Source organism: Myxocyprinus asiaticus, chromosome 9, assembly GCF_019703515.2.
Source record: "Myxocyprinus asiaticus isolate MX2 ecotype Aquarium Trade chromosome 9, UBuf_Myxa_2, whole genome shotgun sequence".
In the NCBI taxonomy this organism is placed as follows: domain Eukaryota; kingdom Metazoa; phylum Chordata; class Actinopteri; order Cypriniformes; family Catostomidae; genus Myxocyprinus; species Myxocyprinus asiaticus.
This window is the reverse complement of record NC_059352.1, coordinates 32,500,916-32,522,019: the sequence shown is the minus strand read 5'-3', so window position 1 is coordinate 32,522,019 and position 21,104 is coordinate 32,500,916. Positions and strand designations below refer to the sequence as shown.

The following is a 21,104-nucleotide window of genomic DNA, read 5'->3' as shown; positions in this document are numbered from 1 at the left end:
TTTTTGAGTGAAAAAAGCATTATTTGTGGATAATTTTGGCAATATTAAATAAAATCTGAAAACATGCTGTACTATTTATCACACTAGTATGCTTTAATGTTTAAACAGGAAGTTTGTTTTGAATACTTTTATTTAGTAAATAATTGCACAAAGTCACTCTTGTGGTGTTCCTGGTAAGAAATCGCTTATAAATCTCTCATTATGCTATATTATCCCCAAATATTGGATTAGATCTTTTTGTCAAATTGTTTTCTTTCAATTAGGACAGGTTTTGTATTTCTTTTTGGAACTTAATGTAAGGCCTCATTGACCTGAGCTTATGCACCTCAGTTTTTGAGTGAAAAAAGCATTCTTTATGGGTTATTTTGACTGAACTAAATACCATAAGAAAACATCTGTGCTATAAAAATTATACACTAGTTTGTTTTAATGTTTCACAGGGAAGTTTGTTTTGAAGCACTTTTGTTTTGTAAAAAAATGGCAGAAAGTCACAGTTGTCCTGTTCCTGGTCAAACATGACTGGCCATTGAAAATGAATGGGTTAGATTACAAAAAACAATACTTTTATTTTGAAATGAACCAGCAAGTGGTCTAGTGTTTTGATCAAGGATGTGATCAAGAGCCTCATGCACAGAGAACCACATGGCCATTGTGTTGCCACAAGGTGAATGATGAGCAAGGTCCAATGAGGCTTTATATACCTTAGCTGTGGGAAAGCTTCTGTATATGCACTGATCAGCCACAACATTAAAACCACCTGCCTAATATTGTGTAGGTCCCCCTCGTGCCACCAAAACAGTGCCAACCCGCAGCTCAGAATAGCATTCAATGCTCCAAATAACTGCGATCACATTTTTTCCCCATTCTGATGGTTGATGTGAACATTAACTGAAGCGCCTGACCCATATCTGCATGATTTTATGCACTGCACTGCTGCCACACGTTTGGCTGATTAGATAATCGCATGGATGATTGTTGGTGCCAGATGGGCTGGTTAGAGTAATTCTGTAACTGCTGATCTCCTGGGATTTTCACACACAGCAGTCTCTAGAATTTACTCAGAATGTTGCCAAAAACAAATAAACTAAAAAAAAAATCCAGTGAGGGGCAGTTATGCGGACGGAAATGTCTTGTTTTTTGAAAGTCAACAGAGAATGTCCAGACTGGTTTGAACTGACAAAGTCTATGGTAACTGCCTGCGAAGGCACGAATATGTGCGAAGTAAACTAAATTTCAAGATTAAGAAACATTATTAACATTAATTTTGAAATTCTTCACAGTCATTTTGTTTCTATCGCACACGTGCTCAAAACACTGTGCAACGCGCGAGGACCTGATCATTTAACATACAAATCACAGTGACAGTGAAAACAACATATTATGTATAAAATGAGCTTTGAATAATCACTAAAGGACAAATAACTGAAAGTTATATCAAATAAAATAACAGCAGTATATCTAAAATCGGCAAGAAGTAAAGCTAAGCAGTACACACTAATCTGCATAATTTATTCATAATGCAAAACATTGCTGGGAACTTGAGTGCGGTTTCTATTCACAGAATTATTAGACACAGGTCGCACACCTTGCTGAATAATGCGCACGCCTGACAGAAACGCAGGAAATAAGTTATGAAAAATATTGTGTCTTTTAGGCTTATTTTGTGTGAAGGATAGCAGAAACAGCGCTTGACAAATCATTAGGGCTTTTCACGTTTTCTAAAGAATAATCTGCGGGGGAAGGAATTCATACACTGCCGATATAAAGACGCAAAAAGATCACATAGGGTGACCATATGAGCAATTAATCTGCAAAGATCTCTGCTCTCCAAGAGGAATGTGTTTATTCTTTACATTTGTTTACAAATATATATTTCGATGTGTTGTGTTTATAGGCCCTATTTAAAACATGTAATTTATTTATAATCATTTCTACATATACTAGTCCATTATTAACATTAAAAACTGTATAAGTTAACATTAGTTAATACAATATGAACTAACATGAACAAACAATAAACAATTGTATTTTTATAAATTGACATTAGCCAATATTAATAAATGCTGGAAAATTGTATTATACATTGTTAATGATACCTAATGCAAACCTTGTTGTAAAATGTTACCCAGTAATAATCATACTTGCAGTTTCCATGACCTCATATTAATTGAGACATTGGTTTATTTGTACTTCTAGAAAAAAGTTGAAAGGTGATCAAAATAAGGCGATAAAATGGTGACTTGTCACAGCACCTAAAATACATATATTACCTTATTCATGCATGTACATTTAAACCTTGTTGGGGAAAAAAGCTATTGGACACGTTATTTGGCATCTATTGATCTATTTCATGATTTTGCCTAGGGCCCCACAAACCCACGGGCTGGCCCTGTGTGTGTGTATGTGTGATAATGTTGGATGGATGAATGGATGTTGGATAAATTTCAGGGTAGGATAAAGTTCCTCTGTGAAAAATTGAGCATGTACTACTACTACTACTACGAGAGAGAGAGAGAGAGAGAGAGAGAGAGTGTGTATGTGTGATAATGTTGGATGGATGTTTGATGCAGTTCAGGGTAGGATAAAGTTAATCTCTGTGGAAAAAAAGCATGTAATGCTCAGAGCTTGTGCGTGTACGTGTGCATGTATGTTCGTGCATGTGTGTGTACAGGTCCGAGGCCTTTATGTTTGCAAGCACACATGCATATATGTGCTCATTTAATGGGTGAACATGCTCCTGAACACTACATTTTTCTCTTATTTTTGATCTCCCCCATTCATTTTCAATGGAAACGGAGTGTGACTTTGTGCCATTTTGTACAAAATAAAAGTATTTCAAAACAAACTTCCTGGTAAAACATTAAAGCTCACTAGTGTGAAAATTAGGGGCATAAGCTCAGGTCAATGAGGCCTATGATCAGTAAGTTCCAAAAAGAAATATAAAACCTGTGCTAAATTGACAAAAAGATCTAATCCAATATTTGGTAATAATATAGCATAATTAAATATTTATAAGCAATAGTCTGGTCATTTTTGACCAGGAACAACAAAAGTGTAACAAAGTGAAAAAAAATAAATAAATAACACAATTTGTTTTAAAAAATTAGCAATTTGCGGTTTTAGTCCGATAGGATAACTAACTAGCATTTTCAGGCAAAAGAAAATCCTCTTCGGGTCAAAATGACTGGAAGACAACATGAGGGTTAAAGGGATAGTTCACCCAAAAATGAAAATTCTCTCATCATTTACTCACCCTCATGCCATTCCAGATGTGTATGACTTTCTGTCTTCAGCAGAACACAAACAAAGATTTTTTGAAAAATATCTCTACTCTGTTGGTCCTTAAAAGGTCAAAAGTCAAGTCAAAGCATTTATTGTCATATGTACAAAGTACAATGTACCAAGTACAATGAAATTCTTACTTGGATGCTTCTCATAGACTGACAACATAAAATGTGCATTATCCACAAAAAGACAATGGGTGAACATATTTACACAGAGGACAAACCTAACTATACATAAAGTTTATAAAGTGTATAAGTGAATCTAGTGCTGTGTATAAATACAAGACAATATATATATATATATATATATATATATATATATATATATATATATATATATATATATATATGTATATATTATACAATATGTAACACTTCACATATTTGAGTAGCAGCATTATGTTAAATGTAGCAGCAATATGGTAGTACATTGTACAAAGTGTTGGTGTTAAATATCCGAGATGTGACGTGAGTATTGAGTTTTACTGAAGTGTGAATGTAAGTAGGAGCCATTAATTATTTATCATATGTAACAGTGTGATTGTACAGTCTTATGGCACTGGGGTAGAAACTGTTTATTTATCGTGAGGTGCATGTGCTAATGGCCCTGATATGCTTTCCAGAGGGAAGAAGAAAGAAAAGCATTTGTGCGGGGTGGTTGGAGTTCTTCATAATGCTTTCAACTTTCCTGAGACAGTGTTTTGGAGTAGATGTCCTGGATTGATGAAAGATATGTGCCTGTGATCGTTTGAGCTGTTTTCACCACCCTCTGCAGAGCATTCTTGTCCTGTGCTGAGCAGCTGCTATACCAGGATGTAATGTCCCCTGTGAGGATGGATTCAACAGCGCACTTGTAGAAACTGGTCATAAATGTGAAACTTTAACTTTCAGATGACAAAGTGAAACTAAACAGGCACCACATATCACTTTCAGATGTAAAAGTGAAAGTGGAGATTTAGAGTAAAAAGACTTACATTTTTATCTGTTTCTCACCCACACCTAATATATCGCTTCTGAAGATATGGATTTAAACACACAGTCATATGGGTTACTTTCATGTTTCCTTTATGTGATTTTTGGAGCTACAAAAGGTCTGATCACCATTCACTTGCATTGTAAGGACCAACAGAGCAGAGCTATTCTTCTATAAATCTTTGTTTGTGTTTAGCTGTTGAAGAAAGTCATACACATCTGGGATGGAATGAGGGCGAGTAAATGATGAGAGAATTTTAATTTTTGGGTGAACTATCCCTTTAAAACTGAAATGTGTAATTTCTGTGCCACTGCGTCACCAAATGGAATAGCAAAATGATAACCATTTTTAAACAGATTCAAGAAAACTCCTCACATTCCATTAGTTATACAAAACAGAGAGTCCAGTCCCAATCTCACACCATTGATAGAACCCCGCGGCGAATGGACCCCACATTCGACCTTTGCTTGAGACGTCCCTGGTTGAACCAATGTTGCTAAACGGGTACTTCAAACAAACAGATTAAATAGCACCATAAAGCCTCAGTGTACACTTTTTGAATCAGAATCAGAATGAGCTTTATTGCCAAGTATGCTTACACATACAAGGAATTTGTCTGGTTGACAGAAGCTTCCAGTGCACAAATAATTCAACAAGACAGATATAATAAAACAAAAATAAAAAGGGAATAGAAAATATAATTATATATAGAAATACACGATAAGACAAAAAAAAAAAAAAAAAAAAAAAAAAAAATATATATATATATATATATATATATATATATATATATATATACACGTATGTACAAATACAAATCTTTTATATACAGATAGTGCAAGGGAATGTATGGCAGAAGAGGTAGGGTACGTTGGATAAATATAAATAGACTAAGCTGTGTATTGCACATAATTATTGCTCATTGGGGCAGTTTTAACTGTTCATGAGATGATAGCCTGAGGGAAAAAACTGTTCTTGTGCCTGACGGTTCTGGTGCTCAGTGCTTTGTAGAGAACGCCGCCTGCGGACACATTTTTTGTTTGCTGTTTACAGAGGCTAGAGCTGTCACAGAGACAGGTGAGATATCTCACAACACTTATTTCAGTGATATCTTTCAGGGAGTAGGAAAATGTTTTGGATACCTTTATATGAAAAAATCATTTACAGCGCCTTTAAGCTGGAATAAAGAAAGAACATATACATCAACTTTAACCTGACTGGCATTCGTTGATAATTTTTGTTTTTGTTTTCCACTGAATGAACAAATTCAGTTAGCATTTGTCATGGAATTTTTGAGCAATCTCGGATGATTTTACGAATCCCCATAGAATCCCAGTAAAGCACAGCACCTGGTTGGGGCCCACAGTTGCATGTTTAGAGAGTCGGTTCTAATAGAGATCTTTGGCCCCCGGCCCACTGACTTCTATGGACATATTCATGTATAATAAACGTATATTATATTACTTTAATAAAAAGTTCAACACAATACTGATGTGTGATATTTAAACTTTTATTCGCAGAAATACTGAAATGCACCAAGTGACACAGAACTATACCATTCTACCCATAGTAGTACCAGTAAAAAATACTACAGTACATGAACTCAATAGAAAATAAATTTAATACATTAAATTACATTAAAATTAAATAATACATTAATAAAATTAATATATAATTTAACAACTTTCCCCAAACTTTATAGACTTAATCTTGCATGTGTAAAGATATTTTTGCCACTGGCCTGCTGTAATTAACATTTGGAAACATGGTGGTGTGTTTTCCTCATGAATGAGATTACTTTTTGAGCTTTGATGATAATGGAATTCCACCACACAAAAACTGCAAATGACTTTACGTTTATAAAACGTCCCATGTTGGTTTAATTTATAAATAAATCAGCCATTAAGAAGGTATTTCTCCATAATTTACTAATTAACGAGAGCATGTGAATGTTGTGCGTACTGTATATATAGTGGCCCCAAAAAGTATTAGGACACTTTTAAATGTTTAAGTGACACTTAAAATTTTTATTCAAGAATATCACTGCATTAGATACGAAATGTCAAACCATGTGGCATCTGCAAACAAATGTTACTAGAGCTTTTCTCACTTTTTTTGCAATGACTTTTAAGCAAATGGGGTCAAGGTGATTTTAGCTTGGTTTCCCAGCATTTTAAATCCAACTGAGAACTTTAGAACATTTGAGTTGTTGGGAAGTGTGAACTAGCCCATATGACCAGAATATGGTAAGTTTCCCCTTTTGATCCTTGGTTCCTCCAAAGGTTTCTTTCATCCAGGGACCTACTACTGTCACTTTTTTCTAAGTGGGGATATGCTGTAAGTCTAACTCTGAAAACTAGTGTTTAAGGTTATAAAATGGTTTGACGTTTCATTTAATCTAATAAATTGCCAGATCTCCCTTTGGCCTTTAGTTTTATGAAAAAATTATCGGAACAAATTAACCGGTTATAACCGGTTTCCGGCATTTAAAAAAAAAACTTTGTTTTGGTTTTCGGTTATGTTCTGCTAAATATTTAGTTCGTTTTCGTTTTTCGTTTCTTGAACCGTTTTTAGTCCCTGCTGTCATCTATGCCAAGGGAAATTTAAATCACCATTACATTACCTTCACTTATTTCCTGATACACTTTGCAAGAATCTGTCATTCCTGACTTTCATCTGCTGGTGTCATGGCAGAAGCTGCATTGAGTCAGCTCAGAAGGTTAGCAAACAACATCAGTTGCAACGATTTATTTCGCCATTGTAGAACTAATACATTGAACCATATCTGCTTCCTCTTGACATGTGACCAGCCAGTCAAGTTTCAATAGCTGACTACAGTCACACAGGGAAATAAAATTTTCATTTCAAGGCCTACATTAATACAGAGTTAATGGGTTACTGATTTGTAAATACAAATGCCTTTTATAAAATGTTGGGGGTAGTGGTTCAAAATTGATATATTTCACTGAATTAAGCTCTAAAAGAGTTCACAATGCCTTCATAGAGAGGTGATCTATGGCCAAATGAAATGAAAAGTCAACTGGCTAAGGAGAGCCAGAAATGCCTTTTCAAATGTGAATTCAGTGGTGCCTGAGGTCTTTGGTCTCATATCCTCTATGAGTATGTTGCTAACCCTTCTCTGTTTATCGTTACAAGCTTGGGGAACGTACTTTACCCAGGTGAGTATAACATGACTGCTGCACCTAAATGGGTGGCGTGACAATGAGAAATATTGAATTGTATATTTCCAGACCGATGGTTTGTTCTGTACCCTCATGAAGATGGAAGAAAAATCTCAGTCATTTCTGTAATGCCATTATTGACTGCTTTGATCAATCTTGTGTCAGCAGCGAGCAAGTAAGTGAGTGTAATTAAATACAAATCAATAATTCCATAACAAATAGCACATGGACTTGAGAAACAGACACAACAGAATTAATTGGGGAGCATTTGTAAAGCTAAACGTTTGGGAAACTTTATCAACAATTCAGCACAGTAATGAAAGGTATGAGAGGAAAATAACACACACAAAAAATGTCTGAAACATAGAATAACTCAGACTATGCATGAACTATCAGGCCCTAACCACCATATTTAATGAAGCTGCTGACATAAAATATTAAAAACATGTTTTTTAACTTACTAAAATGATCTTGAGAACTGCATTGGCAAATTTGGTCAGCTCTAAAACAGTATTTTCTTTCACAATTAGGACAGTGAACATTATCTGTAGTATGACCACTTAAGTAATTGAACTGAAATTCAGAATTCTAAGCATAACATTGTGCACTGCACTCTACCAGATTTATAAGCACAGATGGAAATCAATACAAAGAATCACATGCTATTTTATGATACTGATTGTCATGGAACATATGGGATATAATTAATAAATATGAAATATTAACAATATTCCAGTTATTCCAGTTGCCCATGGAATACCTGATCTACACTTAAACATGAACTTGACTCCAATAAGAGTTTCAGTTACATTTCTTAAATGGTAAAACTGTGCAGACCTACAGTGAATATGTTTTTTATTGATATAACATTACACTGAAAAAAAAAAATGTGCTGCACATCGGCTGCACATGAATCAATTGTTACATTAACATATTTTTTCCTTTTGGTTTAGCTGATAAATACTTTGTCAGAAAACACAATTTGTTCACGTAACTTCTACATAATGGATTAATGTTATTTTTAAATGACCAAATCAAGTAGATTTTAAATTGATTTTATGTGTCTTTAACATGATTCTTTTCTTCAGTTTTGCATTTTTTTTTCACAGTAATGTTATGCTAGTTTTAAAATACATTTGCATATATTAGCATGCTAAATAGCAATTGCTCCTTGAGTAAAGCAACATACAGCATGTTTTACTGTGTGTACACGTCCTCAATCTAAGCAAAAGCTCCACTTTTCACCACAATGTTAACCCACTGTCACAGAATCAGTTCTCAATCACAAAATAACAACATTAAACAAAATTTTAAGTCTTTCCCTTTTTTCATCTTGCTCGAAAATGCATAAAATAACACTTAATTTAAAAAATTTTACTCTCTGCATCAAGTCCCATGCAAAGCATGCTGGGAACTTCAACTGTCAACGGTGCAGCAGCATCTGAAACGTTACGGGTTAAAAGCCAGCTTGTTGTTCTGGCAGCGTTTGATAGCATGACTCATTTTAGGTGAGCATATGCAACATCCTTAGAAAAAAACTGTAAGTGGCCAAACTGCTACACTACTGTCCCTGCCCAGTTTCAGTTATGCTAACAAAAACCATTCATGTAGTCCCAACACAAATGGATTAAGTAAACTTCTAATAAAAAAATAAAAATAAAGAATTGTGTTGCATTAGCTCATTTTAATAAAGTAAATTTAACAAGCAGCAAAAATAATTTGATGGACACAGCATGGACATTCTTCTAAGCATCTCCTTTTAAGTTCCACAGAAACACATCTTTGGAATGGCATGAGTAAATGATGACAGAATTTTCATTTTTAGGGGAAACTATTTCTTATAGTGCACAACTGTTTATCTGTAGTTAACAGCAACTATCTTCTTCTTCTTTCATCTGCTCCCATTAGGGGTGGCCACAGCAGATGATCCGCATATTTGACTTGGCACAGGTTTTACACCAGATGCGTTTCCTGACGCAACCCCCAGTAGCTGGGGGACTCTCACTCACACCTACGGGGCAATTTAGAGTCTCCAATCCACTAAACCTGCATGTTTTTGGACTTGTGGGGGAAAGCGGAGCACCCGGAGGAAACCCACGCGAACACAGGGAGAACATGCAAACTCCACACAGAAAGGCCCAGTTGAGCAGGATGCAACAATGCAGGGATGAAATAATTATGTATTTCTTATGCAATGTGTGTAATATCAATACTTCAGTACTCATTATAATAAATACTACTATTTATTCGAGCTATGGAGAAGAGATGAAGAGTGAGGTAGTGAAGAGATGTGTATTTGACAATATTAAATTAAATTTCACTTGTATGGTGCTTTTTATAATGTTATAATACATAATTTTCCAAAGTAGCTCCAGTGAACAAGCCAAAGGCAACAGTGGCAAGGAAACCCCCCAAGATGTTACATAGATAAAGAAGAAATCTTAATTAGATCCAAGAACCAAGACGGAAGCCTGTCTTCCTCCATGCACATAGTACACTCAAGACAATCAGCCTTTTGGGTCATTTCACAATCTGCAGCCTCCAGCAGAGGCAAAAAAATACAATTTCACAAGACTAGACTTTATGAAAAGGTTCATCTAAACAAACCTCACATACAAAATATTATTATTATTTTTTTTTTTACAGTCATTATTGGCAAAACAATCACAAAATGCAGGTGGACAGTATCTGTCATTGTGTCTTTGTAGCTTCACTTTAGTTTTAGTGAAATAATGGCAGTCATTGGGCCTAAGTATGCAAAATATGAATCAGGGCTTAGTGTCCTTTTCATCCTCTACTAGTGGAAGCTTCAAGACTGAGGGGGAAAAATAAATAATACAAAACATTAAAGTATATAACTAAAATTTCAGTCATGTAACTGAACATATGGGCTATCTTAAATAAATATTACTGTACCAGTTGATATGCTTTTTTTTCACCCAAAAATTAAAATTCTCTCACCATTTACTCACCCTCATGACATCCCAGATGTGTATGACTCTCTTTCTTCAGCTAAACGCATTTTTTTTAGAAGAATATCTCAGCTCTGTAGGTCATTTCAATGCAAGTGAATGGTGCCCAGACCATTGTAGCTCCAAAAATAACATAAAGTAAACATAAAAGTAATCCATATGACTCCACTGGTAAAATACATGTTTTCAGAAGCAATACGGTAGGTGTAGGTGAGAAACAGATCAAAATGTAAGTCCTTTTTTAACTCTAAATCTCCACTTTCACTTTTACATCTGAAATTCACATGTGGTGCCTGTTTAGTTTCACTTTCACATCTGAAAGTGAAAGTGGAGATTTAGAGTAAAAAAAGGACTTAAATATTGTTCAGTTTCTCACCCACACCTATCATATCACTTTTGAAGATATGGACTTAACCACTGGAGTCGTATGGATTACTTTTTTTTTATGTGATTTTTGGAGATACAAAGTTACAGAAAGAAAGAAAGTTATACACATCTGGGATGACATGAGTGTCAATAAATGATTTTCATTTTTGGGTGAAACAATATCCCTTTAACATGAGCATAAATTGTACCTGATTCCAAACAGTGCCATGTTCCTTATCAGTTTCAGCAGTATGTCCTGAGTGATAACCTACTTAAAACACAAAATGAAAAATAAATAAATAAATATAATTATAATTATAGATTGCTTGTTAATTTAAGAACAAATAAATGTATTCTTATCTTACAGTCTACAGTATGTCTAGATATATGTATCTCTCTCTGTAATATAGAGTTAACATCTGGCTGGAAAATTGGGAAGTAAAAAAAAAACCTGATCCCTAAAGTAAAACAATTTCCCACAAAAGTATTCCAAGCAGCAACAGTTCCAAGGTCTTCATAATTGGTTACATCTTTGGAGAAAAATGTATCTTTCCTACATTTGTTCAAGCCACTAAAATGGTGACAGTGGTTTTAATTAAAACAATGAACTAGAGTTGATTAAATTCCTTTACAATCAATATCAGTACCAATAGAGGCTTTAGCAGCCAAGTGTGCTTGCTTGCACACAAAGAATTTGTCTTTGTTAAAAGGTATAGTACTTGCATAGTTTTCATGTCTTTATGTTCAAAAGGACAAAAGAAAATGGTGCCCAGTTACAGGACATATTATTTAAAAAAATTCCTACATTTTAACCTAAAATCTTGATGTTAAAAAAGTTTATGGATATGTTATATGTAAACTACCCATGCACAGAGGTTACAGCAAATGTTAAGATACAGTATACTCACGCTGATGACCTCTTCTTCTGCAAATCAACAGAGCAAGAAGGAGACCAGCAATAAGTGAACCAATAACCATCATGCCAGCAACAATGTTTGTTGTTTTAGATCCCAAAGGCACCTTTTCAGATTCCTCTGGAGAAACAAATATATAAACATAAATATACTTTACATCAATGCTAACTGTCAATAACATATTGTACTAAAAGATTATTGTGCTCAAAATATCTTCAGTACAAAGAGCATGCCTTTCCAGTTTTAGAGATCTGCTGATTGTTGGTAACCTGAGATACCTCTTGTAGATTGTTGATATGGAGCAGATCACAAGGCAATATTGGTGCTGTATTGCACCATAATTACATAAGCAAAAAATAAAGAAGCTTCTCAATGTAAAATGGCCTGCACTTTTGTTTGCAAGTCTCAACGCAATTTATCAGTATATGTTGTCAGTTAAAACAATGTCAGCTAGTTGTTATACCATTATGTAGGCTAAATATTATTCTAACAATGCTACTGTCAGTCTGACAATGACCTTGAGTGTAATGACAAATTTGTAGAGATTATAACAAATATTTTACAAAGAAGATGGACTCTTAAAAAAGGACCACCTAAATTGCACAACCTGATACATGGATTCTGGATTATCTAAACAATCACTCAGCTAACTGAAAGAAAGCAAACAGAAAAACAAGTTTAATTACGTTTGAGCATGATCTGAAATGTCCTCTCTCCTTCCTGGACAAATTTGCTGTTGAGGACAACACATCTAAATGGTGCCAGACTGGAGTCAATAGACTTGAAAGTCAGTTTGCTAGATAAAGCCACAAATTTTGAGCCATTTGTGTCCTTGATGGCTTTTGTCAGGATTGAATTAATGGTCCAATTTTTTCTAGATTGGTCAAACCAATTAATGGTCCCTGCTGGGTAGCCGTCAGTAGCATTGCAGTAAAGGTCAACAGGTCCTCCATCTGTTATACTTTCAGGCCACGAACTTGTGATGGGATCTTTATACTTGGCTTTTTGGAGAGAGAGAAAAAAAATGATGCATGTAAGTACTGAGAAAAATAGAGGGCATTATGTAATTATAAATCTGAAACAAAAATGTCTGTTTCAATCAAGCAAAAAAGAAATGGTTGACATTTGTGTTATATTAGCTTGTGAATAGTAAATAAAACTGAAACAGAAAGAGACTATAAAATCAAATATTTTCACTTTACAGAAATTACAAAAGAACAGTGTTTGTTTCATGAATATGAATTCCCATTGTACAATATATAAGTCTGTGTGTGCTGATGTCTATTTGTAAAAGGTATTAATGAATCACTCTCACCTGTGACACTGATGCTAAGTTTTGCTGTTTTTTCACCAATGTTTGTTGCAACATAGTACTCATATTCACCCTCATCAGAAAACATTGTGTCAGAGAGTTGCAGTGATAGATCCTTTCCTTGGTTTACTAGTCTAAAGCGTGGGTCTCCTGATGGTGTTTCTTTTATTATATGTTGAAAAACTGGCTTATCCTGTTTAACTTTTGTCAAGGCAACTCCAACAACTTCGATATCACCACTGTATTTGATATGGCATCTGATAACTGTGGTCTGACCAACAATTCCAACTGTAGGCTGACATTCCAATTTCCACAATTCTGTAAAATATGGTAACAACAAGGTACAAACAATTTTAAATGTATTCTTTAATGCGAACAGGATATATTATAGATAATACATGTTGTTAATTAAATTGCTCTTAGCACAACAAACATCTTGATCTCTTTATCTTAACAAGAAAAACATAATAGAAACTAAAATGTCAGTGCTTTTTCTATTCTCAAAATAAATACGTATATTAAAGCATGTACCTTCACTGGGCCTCACAGCAGGGATGAAGGGACAAACTACAGCAAGGACCACAACCATCACTGAAGCCATGTTTATCTTGAAAGGTAAAAAAGTGAAGAAGAGAGTTTACAATTAAGAAAAATGTGTTAGTCGATGAGACTTGCAAAAAGCTTGGTTTAAAAAGTTATAACACAATACACACACACACACACACACACATATATATATATATATATATATATATGAATACCCATGTAATTGAATTATTACACTTGGTTTGTCGGCTGTAAAAGTGGAAAGAGTACGGAGAATGTTCTTGAATTAATCTTTAGTAGCCTTATGTGTTAAACTAGAAAAGGTAAGTGGTACTTTCCCATTAAAAACTCGCAACAACGTTGTTGGAGTTGGGCTGATAATTTCCCCATGATTTTTTATGGTGTAAGATATTCTTGTGCCTAGATATGGCAGGGGCCCAACACAGGGCCTCTTTACACTGCCCCAAATATAAAAAATTATCCCACCCCCCTGGCCATTCAAGCATTAAGAGCCATGTACACACTGCAGCTACTGTAAATTCGGTTGTCAGTTCACCCTTCTGTGCTTAATCCTGTTCTGTACACACAGGCCACGTTCACACAGCAGCAGAATACGGTTGTCAGACATGTTTTGAGTGCTTAATACGGTTGGGTTCACACACAGGATGGTTATTACGAGTGTGAAAACTGTATTCTATAACCGAACTGACACCCACAAATTTTCAGGTCTCAGAACTGCATTCTCTGCAAACCTGTGCTGTGTGAACGGAACCGCACTGGACAAACTAGTTGTCTGTCATGTCATATAATGTGAAAGCCACGCTGCACTGTACACTAATGTGTCTCGTGTTAATCATGGGAGTTTCATTAACTAACAGAAACAATATATAAAGACATAAGCTGCATATCATCCGAAAGATCTAACCACTGTTGCCAACTTAGCGACTTTGTCCCTACATTTAGCGACCCCATAACACTGGCACAAGTAATAAATACTAATGGTTCAGCATTATACACCATATGTTCCAAAATAAGACATATTACATATTATATCCAAAACAGCTCAATGTAAGGCATTATTAGGCATCTAGATATACAGTTGAAGTCAGAAGTTTACATACACTTAGGCTGAAGTAATTAAAAATCATTTTTTAACCACTCCACAGATTTCATATTAGCAAACTAGTTTTGGCAAGTCGTTTAGGATATCTGCTTTGTGCATGACATGAGTAATTTTTCCACCAATTGTTTACAGACAGATTGTTTCACTTTTAATTGACTATATCACAATTCCAGTGGGTCAGAAGTTTACATATACTAAGTTAACTGTGCTTTTAAGTAGCTTGAAAAATTCCAGAAAATGATGTAAAGCCTTTAGGCAATTAGCCAATTAGCTTCTGATAGGCTAATTGGAGTTAACTAGAGGTGTACCTGTGGATGTATTTTAAGGCATACCTTCAAACTCAGTGCCTCTTTGCTTGACATTATGGGAAAATCAAAAGAAATCAGCCAAAAAAAATTATGGACCTCCACAAGTCTGGTTCATCCTTGGGAGCAATTTCCAAATGCCTGAAGGTACCACGTTCATCTGTACAAACAATAGTACGCAAGTATAAACACTATGGGACCACACAGCCATCATACCGCTCAGGAAGGAGACGCATTCTGTCTCCTAGAGATGAATGTAGTTTGGTGCGAAAAATGCAAATCTATCCCAGAACAACAGCAAAGGACCTTGTGAAAATGCTGGAGGAAACCAGTAGACAAGTATCTATATCCATAGTAAAACAAGTCTTATATCGACATAACCTGAAAGGCTGCTCAGCAAGGAAGAAGCCACTGCTCCAAAACCGCCATAAAAAAGCCAGAATACAGTTTGCAAGTGCACATAGGGACAAAGATCTTTTTGGAGAAATGTCCTCTGGTCTGATGAAACAAAAATTGAATTGTTTGGCCATTATGACCATTAGGTTTGGAGGAAAAAGGATGAGGCTTGCAAGCCGAAGAACACCATTCCAACTGTGAAGCATTGGGGTGGAAGCATCATGTTGTGGGGGTGCTTTGCTGCAGGAGGGACTGGTGCACTTCACAAAATAGATGGCATCATGAGTAAGGAAAATTATGTGGATATACTGAAGCAACATCTCATGACAGCAGCCAGGAAGTTAAAACTCGGTCACAAATGGGTCTTCCAAATGGACAATGACCCCAAGCATACCTCCAGAATTGTGGCAAAATGGCTTAAGGACAACAAAGTCAAGGTATTGGAGTAGCCATCACAAAGCCCTGACCAAAATCTGATAGAAAATTTGTTGGCAGAACTGAAAAAGTTTGTGCGAGCAAGGAGGCCTACAAACCTGACTCAGTTACACCAGTTCTGTCTGGAGGAATGGGCCAAAATTCCAGCAACTTATTGTGAGAAGCTAGTGGAAGGCTACCCAAAACTTTTGACCTAAGTTAAACAATTTAAAGGCAATGCTACCAAATACTAACAAAGTGTATGTAAACTCCTGACCCACTGGGAATGTGATGAAAGAAATAAAAGCTTAAATATATAATTCTCCCTACTATTATTCTGACATTTCACATTCTTAAAATAAATTAGTGATCCTAACTGACCTAAGACAGGGAATGTTTTCTACGATTAAATGTCAGGAATTGTGAAAAACTGAGTTTAAATGTATTTGGCTAAGGTGTATGTAAACTTCTGACTTCAAGTGTAAATTTGAAGTCTTACATAGAGGTCTACACGGGCCTTAAAATGAAACCCGAACTCGACCCGTACCCGAGACCATGTACCCGGCCCGAATGATACCGTTATATTTTAAGCCCGACCCCGAAATCACTTACAATCTAATTTCTTCTCCAAGCAAGTACTGTTACAATAGGCGGTATTTTACATAAGAATATATAGGCAACATTCATAACAGTACTGAAACAGTAAACATACACAGTTTTAACAAGGCTGGGCTGGGCAGCCCCTTACTACACTATTGGTGCAGAACAATCTGGATGCAGCCTGAACTTGAACTATGCATCCTGAACCTGTTCAGAACGTTGAATCTTTGTGACACCTGCGCTAAAAACAATCTAGACGCAGTACAAAGAATGAATTCAGAGCGCAGATGTCTCGACAAGCGTTTTTGAAAAGTTAAAGTTATTTTAAACTTGACATGGTGTTTAAAATATGCCGGTCCTGCGCGTGACACTGAAGAAAAGCGAGCCGCGATGCAAATGTCAAAAACATTCGTCCAGCATGTGTTTAAATAATGGGAAAACAGAACAGGCACGCGTAAAAACACGTTCGGTATGAACGGCCCCTAACTCGTCCGTTCGCGCGAGTCTGTGAGTGAGAGCGCGTGCGCGAAACAAGTTCGGTAGGCCTGTTTTTTCATTCATACAAACCCGAACCCCTATTGAAAAACTGCCCGAACCCGGCCCAAAACCCGTCGGGTTCTCGGGTCCCGTCGGGTTGCAGACCTCTAGTCTTACATAATAAATGACGTCATCACATGGTTTAGCTACTTTCAGCGACATTTCAGTGAGACTTTTGTTGACTTCCCATGAGAAATAGTTGGCTAGTCCAACCCGTCTTTCACTGTGCGACAAATGCTGCGCTCAGAACCCGGTTAAAAAGCATTCAGTGCCGCTAATTATGATCTGTTGAATGAACTCGCGCCTCATTTGGACTTGTTTATTTAATAACGCTGCGTTATTGTGATAAGACATGCCGGTGTTATAGACGTCGCCATCTTTAATATGTACTTCAGTCACTCGCACTATGGTAGAATACGGCTGTGACTTCGGTTGTTCGTTCATACAGACTGTATTCAGGCCGCTACTGTAAGCTGTTATATGAACACTTAAAGACTCACACCTGAAAGTAAATGCGGTTGTCAATCCCAAATACTGACTGTGTGAACATAGCCACAGTTCGATAAAATACGGAGTGACAACCGAATTAACTCCCAAAAATTCAGGTAGTGACAACAACATTTAAAAAAATTCCATGCAGTGTGTACGGAACCGAACTGAACAACTAGTGTTAATGGCAAGATTAATGGCGCGTGTGATATGTGTCCGTCTTCTGGTGTAAAACACACAAACAGAGTTATGTGTCTTCATTCATTCATATATTCCAGTCTGTCTCTCTCATCTTTAGTTCCTCTCGTCAGCTCTACGGTCTCGAGATAAACGTACATTAGTCCAGAGCGCGCGCGAGATGTTCAACAACAGCCGTTTAGACGCGCATAAACAAAACACGGCGATTATGTCAACGGCAGCTAAAGAAACATTTTCAGATGAAAATACATCTGTGGTGGATAATCTCTTTGCTCAAAAACAACGAACACAAAACGGGTTAAACTAGTGCCATTCATGTTTCACATGCGCGAGACTCTGCAGCGTTGCTATGGTTATCACTTGTCAATCTTCTGAATTGCGGGAGTCAGACCTGGGGCCGGATTCACGAAACGTTCTTAAGGAATTTACTACCATTTTCTTCTTAATTTGTAACTTAAGAAAAAACTTAAGCATTCAAATTCTCAAATAAATAAATAAATAGATAAATAAATAATAAAAAAATTTTCTTAAATCGTCGTAAATAACATCTAAACATAAGGATAACCTCACAGTTGTCTTAAATTCTAAAAGTTAAGGTGTTTAATGAATTTACTGGGTGTTGAGTCTGAACTTATTTTCAGCTTGTAAATCATGTCAATGTTATCACCAAATTCAAATAATTGTTGTTTTGAAGCTTATTAATGTGATGAGTGATGATCAATCATGCGAATTCAAACGTAGGCTATGCGCTTCGTAGCGCGCTCTCTCCGTGATCTTTAGAGTTCATAGAAACATAATAATTATAACATTAGAAATCTGAGACTTTCTTTTTCACCCGCCATCCACATCCCAATCGGAGTTGGGCACAGCAGAGACAGCCTTCGTCACCCTTTCCCATTTACCCGCCTCTTACTTTCCGACGTGATATTATTATCAAGTTTCCCAAGGAAGAACTTCTTCGTTGCAGTCGTTTCCTCAACAAGAACATCCAGCTCTTGTCTACTTAAGTTTTTGTTTCTTTTCCTCCATGTCAAATTAAAAGTTATCAAATGATGGCAGCAAGCAAATTCTCCTATGACGGTTCATTTCTTTAAACTAACACATCTCACGCACTTTACATAAAAAAATAAAATAATAATAATAATAATAAAAACTATCGCGAGGTGATTGCTACTTAAAAAAAAACGAAAACAAACAAAAAAAAGGTTAATAGATAAATGTATCGTTACAATTTACCAGTGATGAAGTATTGAATTTGTTGTAGGCTATTTAAACAAGGCTGTCATGCCTTGAGCAGGCTGATCAGACAATGTCAAAGCCTGTCTTTTTATTCTTAAGAAAATATTTGAGAACTTCTTAAGAACTGCACTTAGGAACGTTCTTACTAACTTCTTATAATTTATCCTAAGAACTTTCTTAATTTTTTTCTTAAGAACATTTTCCAGTATTGTGTTTTTCATATCATGTGTGTACAGGGGCCGGACTCATGAAAACAGTAGGGTAGACCTGCCACCGCCGCAGGCAGCTCTCACTCGGCTATCACTCGACCAACTCCATTTACTCACCCAAATGCCATCCCAAATGTGTCTAACTTTCTCTATTCTGCTGAACACATTCAAAGATATTAGAAGAATCTGTCAGATCTGTAAGTCCACCTAATGTTTTTCACTCCTTTTTAAAAACCCCAGTTATTGTGTATCACAGCGTATAAAACATGAACCATATTTGTTTGCAAAGTGTTTGTGGTTTGCAAAAGCACTGACATGTTTTTTGTGTTTGTTTGTGTGCCACTCTACCCCTATATATTTAGCCTGTTTTATTTGTCTATAAGATGCTGTGCTGATCTCCCCTACTAATAAAACAAAAAGCAGTATATGTAGAAAATCATATGCTTAGAAGTTTTGCTGTATGTCATCATCACTTGCTTTAATAAATCTCCTTAAAAAAACCTCTCTTGTTGTGAATTTTGTATAAAAATATATATTGAAAAAAATGAATTTAACTAAAAAGAGAACATGCCAACTATCGATAGCCAATCAAATGAGTAAGCTGAATCAATAGGAGGATTGAATAATTTGCTGGCCTATAGTCCTGTTTAGCATGTATAGATGACGCCTGTCAGATGATCTGTGCTGCTACAAGGCAGATACCAGTAGTCATCAGAACCATTTTGGACTGCAACTTTTAATCCTTTAAAAGACAAAGAACACTTATTTAAAGATTAAGAAATGTATAAGCCCTTAACAAATATTTAAAACAGGACTAAAGATCGCAAGAGAGTCGCAAGTAACGGTGACGGTGCGAGTTGGAGCTGTCTGTGACGCTGACAGATCGAGAGGGAGGCGCAGGTAACGAGAGAGAGCCGTGGCAGGTCGAGTGAGAGATGCCTGCGGCGGTGGCAGGTCTCTGCCACGGAAATATTTTACCCCTACTGTTTTCATGAGTCCGGCCCCTGTACACACATGGTATGAAAATGTAGGGGATTCAGTCCCGAAATTTTGTAGTGTGTACTTAGCCCAAGGTGAACTGACAACCAAATTTAGCTGCAGTGTGTACGTGGCTTCTGATGCTTTCCAGATGAAATGATCTGAAACAGACATCTCGGATATGTACGTGTGCTATCTGGGGTATTTGCTGTCTGGGAGGCGATTCATGACTGCAGACACTAAGCTAAAATGTAAGTAAAAACGGTTTATGCCGTTTAATTATCGCGACATCAGTAGGAGAACAGGACTCCGATGTTGTAGTGGCGCACATTCATAAATCGAGTCAGTGCGTTAGGACGATTAACAGATTTAATCGGTAAAACATTTCCGGGTACCAATTAAACACGTCGATAAAAACGTTAATGTTTCAAAACATGGGCCAAAGCATGTTGCGATGAATAAAATAGATAAATACACTTCCTGTGAAAGCACACAAATCTTGAAGCTAACCTTTTCAACGTCGCTGCTATTAGTTGTTTACTAAGACTTCATTACTACAATACACTGATAAAGCGAAAGTAAACCTCTGAATTACGGTACCTTACAGATATTCAAAGCCAACATATTAGTGGGTGGGTTAGAGGGTGAAAAGATGTTAATCCATCATCAAATGTTGGAAGAGAGTAGAACAAAAGTACCTCGTAGAACGCTGCCGCCCAAATTAGGTTTCACTTTCCCTATTACTTTTAGCTGTGACCACGTAACCACATCACATGGGGGTGGGGGGGTTCTTTCAAGTATAAAATGAAAATAAACTAACATCCTCGAACAAGTCAAAGAGTACTATGGCACCTGTTTGCAAAAGTCAAAAATAAAAAAGCAAAGAAAATTGTAAATTATTTGTATGAAATTGTTTGATTCATGGTTGGATTTTTGAACACATTGTTGTCAGAATACTTAAGTATATTGTGTTCTAGAACAAATAAGTAGTAATACAATATTAATAATAAATAATAGCCTGTTCACTTTCAAAAAAAAATTTTTTTTTTCTTTTTGTTGGGACACTT

At 36.1% G+C, this 21,104-nt stretch overlaps 1 protein-coding gene across 9 annotated transcripts in view; it reads right to left on the bottom strand.

Moving 5' to 3' along the window:
* The window catches only part of LOC127446455 (uncharacterized), a 66,347-nt gene extending 45,537 nt beyond the window's left edge, over positions 1-20,810 (bottom strand). For 2 of the 9 annotated variants that reach the window (XM_051707381.1, XM_051707382.1), the window contains exons 1-6: positions 20,638-20,789; positions 13,535-13,610; positions 13,007-13,321; positions 12,378-12,692; positions 11,686-11,811; positions 10,987-11,045 (exon numbers count right to left, since the gene is read on the bottom strand). In XM_051707381.1, the coding sequence (XP_051563341.1) occupies positions 10,987-11,045; positions 11,686-11,811; positions 12,378-12,692; positions 13,007-13,321; positions 13,535-13,610; positions 20,638-20,661 (915 nt within the window). In that variant the 5' untranslated portion in view covers positions 20,662-20,789. Of the gene's footprint in view, positions 1-9,660; positions 10,255-10,986; positions 11,049-11,685; positions 11,812-12,377; positions 12,693-13,006; positions 13,322-13,534; positions 13,611-19,694; positions 19,720-20,637 lie in introns of those variants that run through there. The other 7 variants (XM_051707377.1, XM_051707379.1, XM_051707383.1 and 4 more) reach the window with 6 other exon arrangements.
* Between the last annotated feature and the right edge of the window lie 294 nt (positions 20,811-21,104).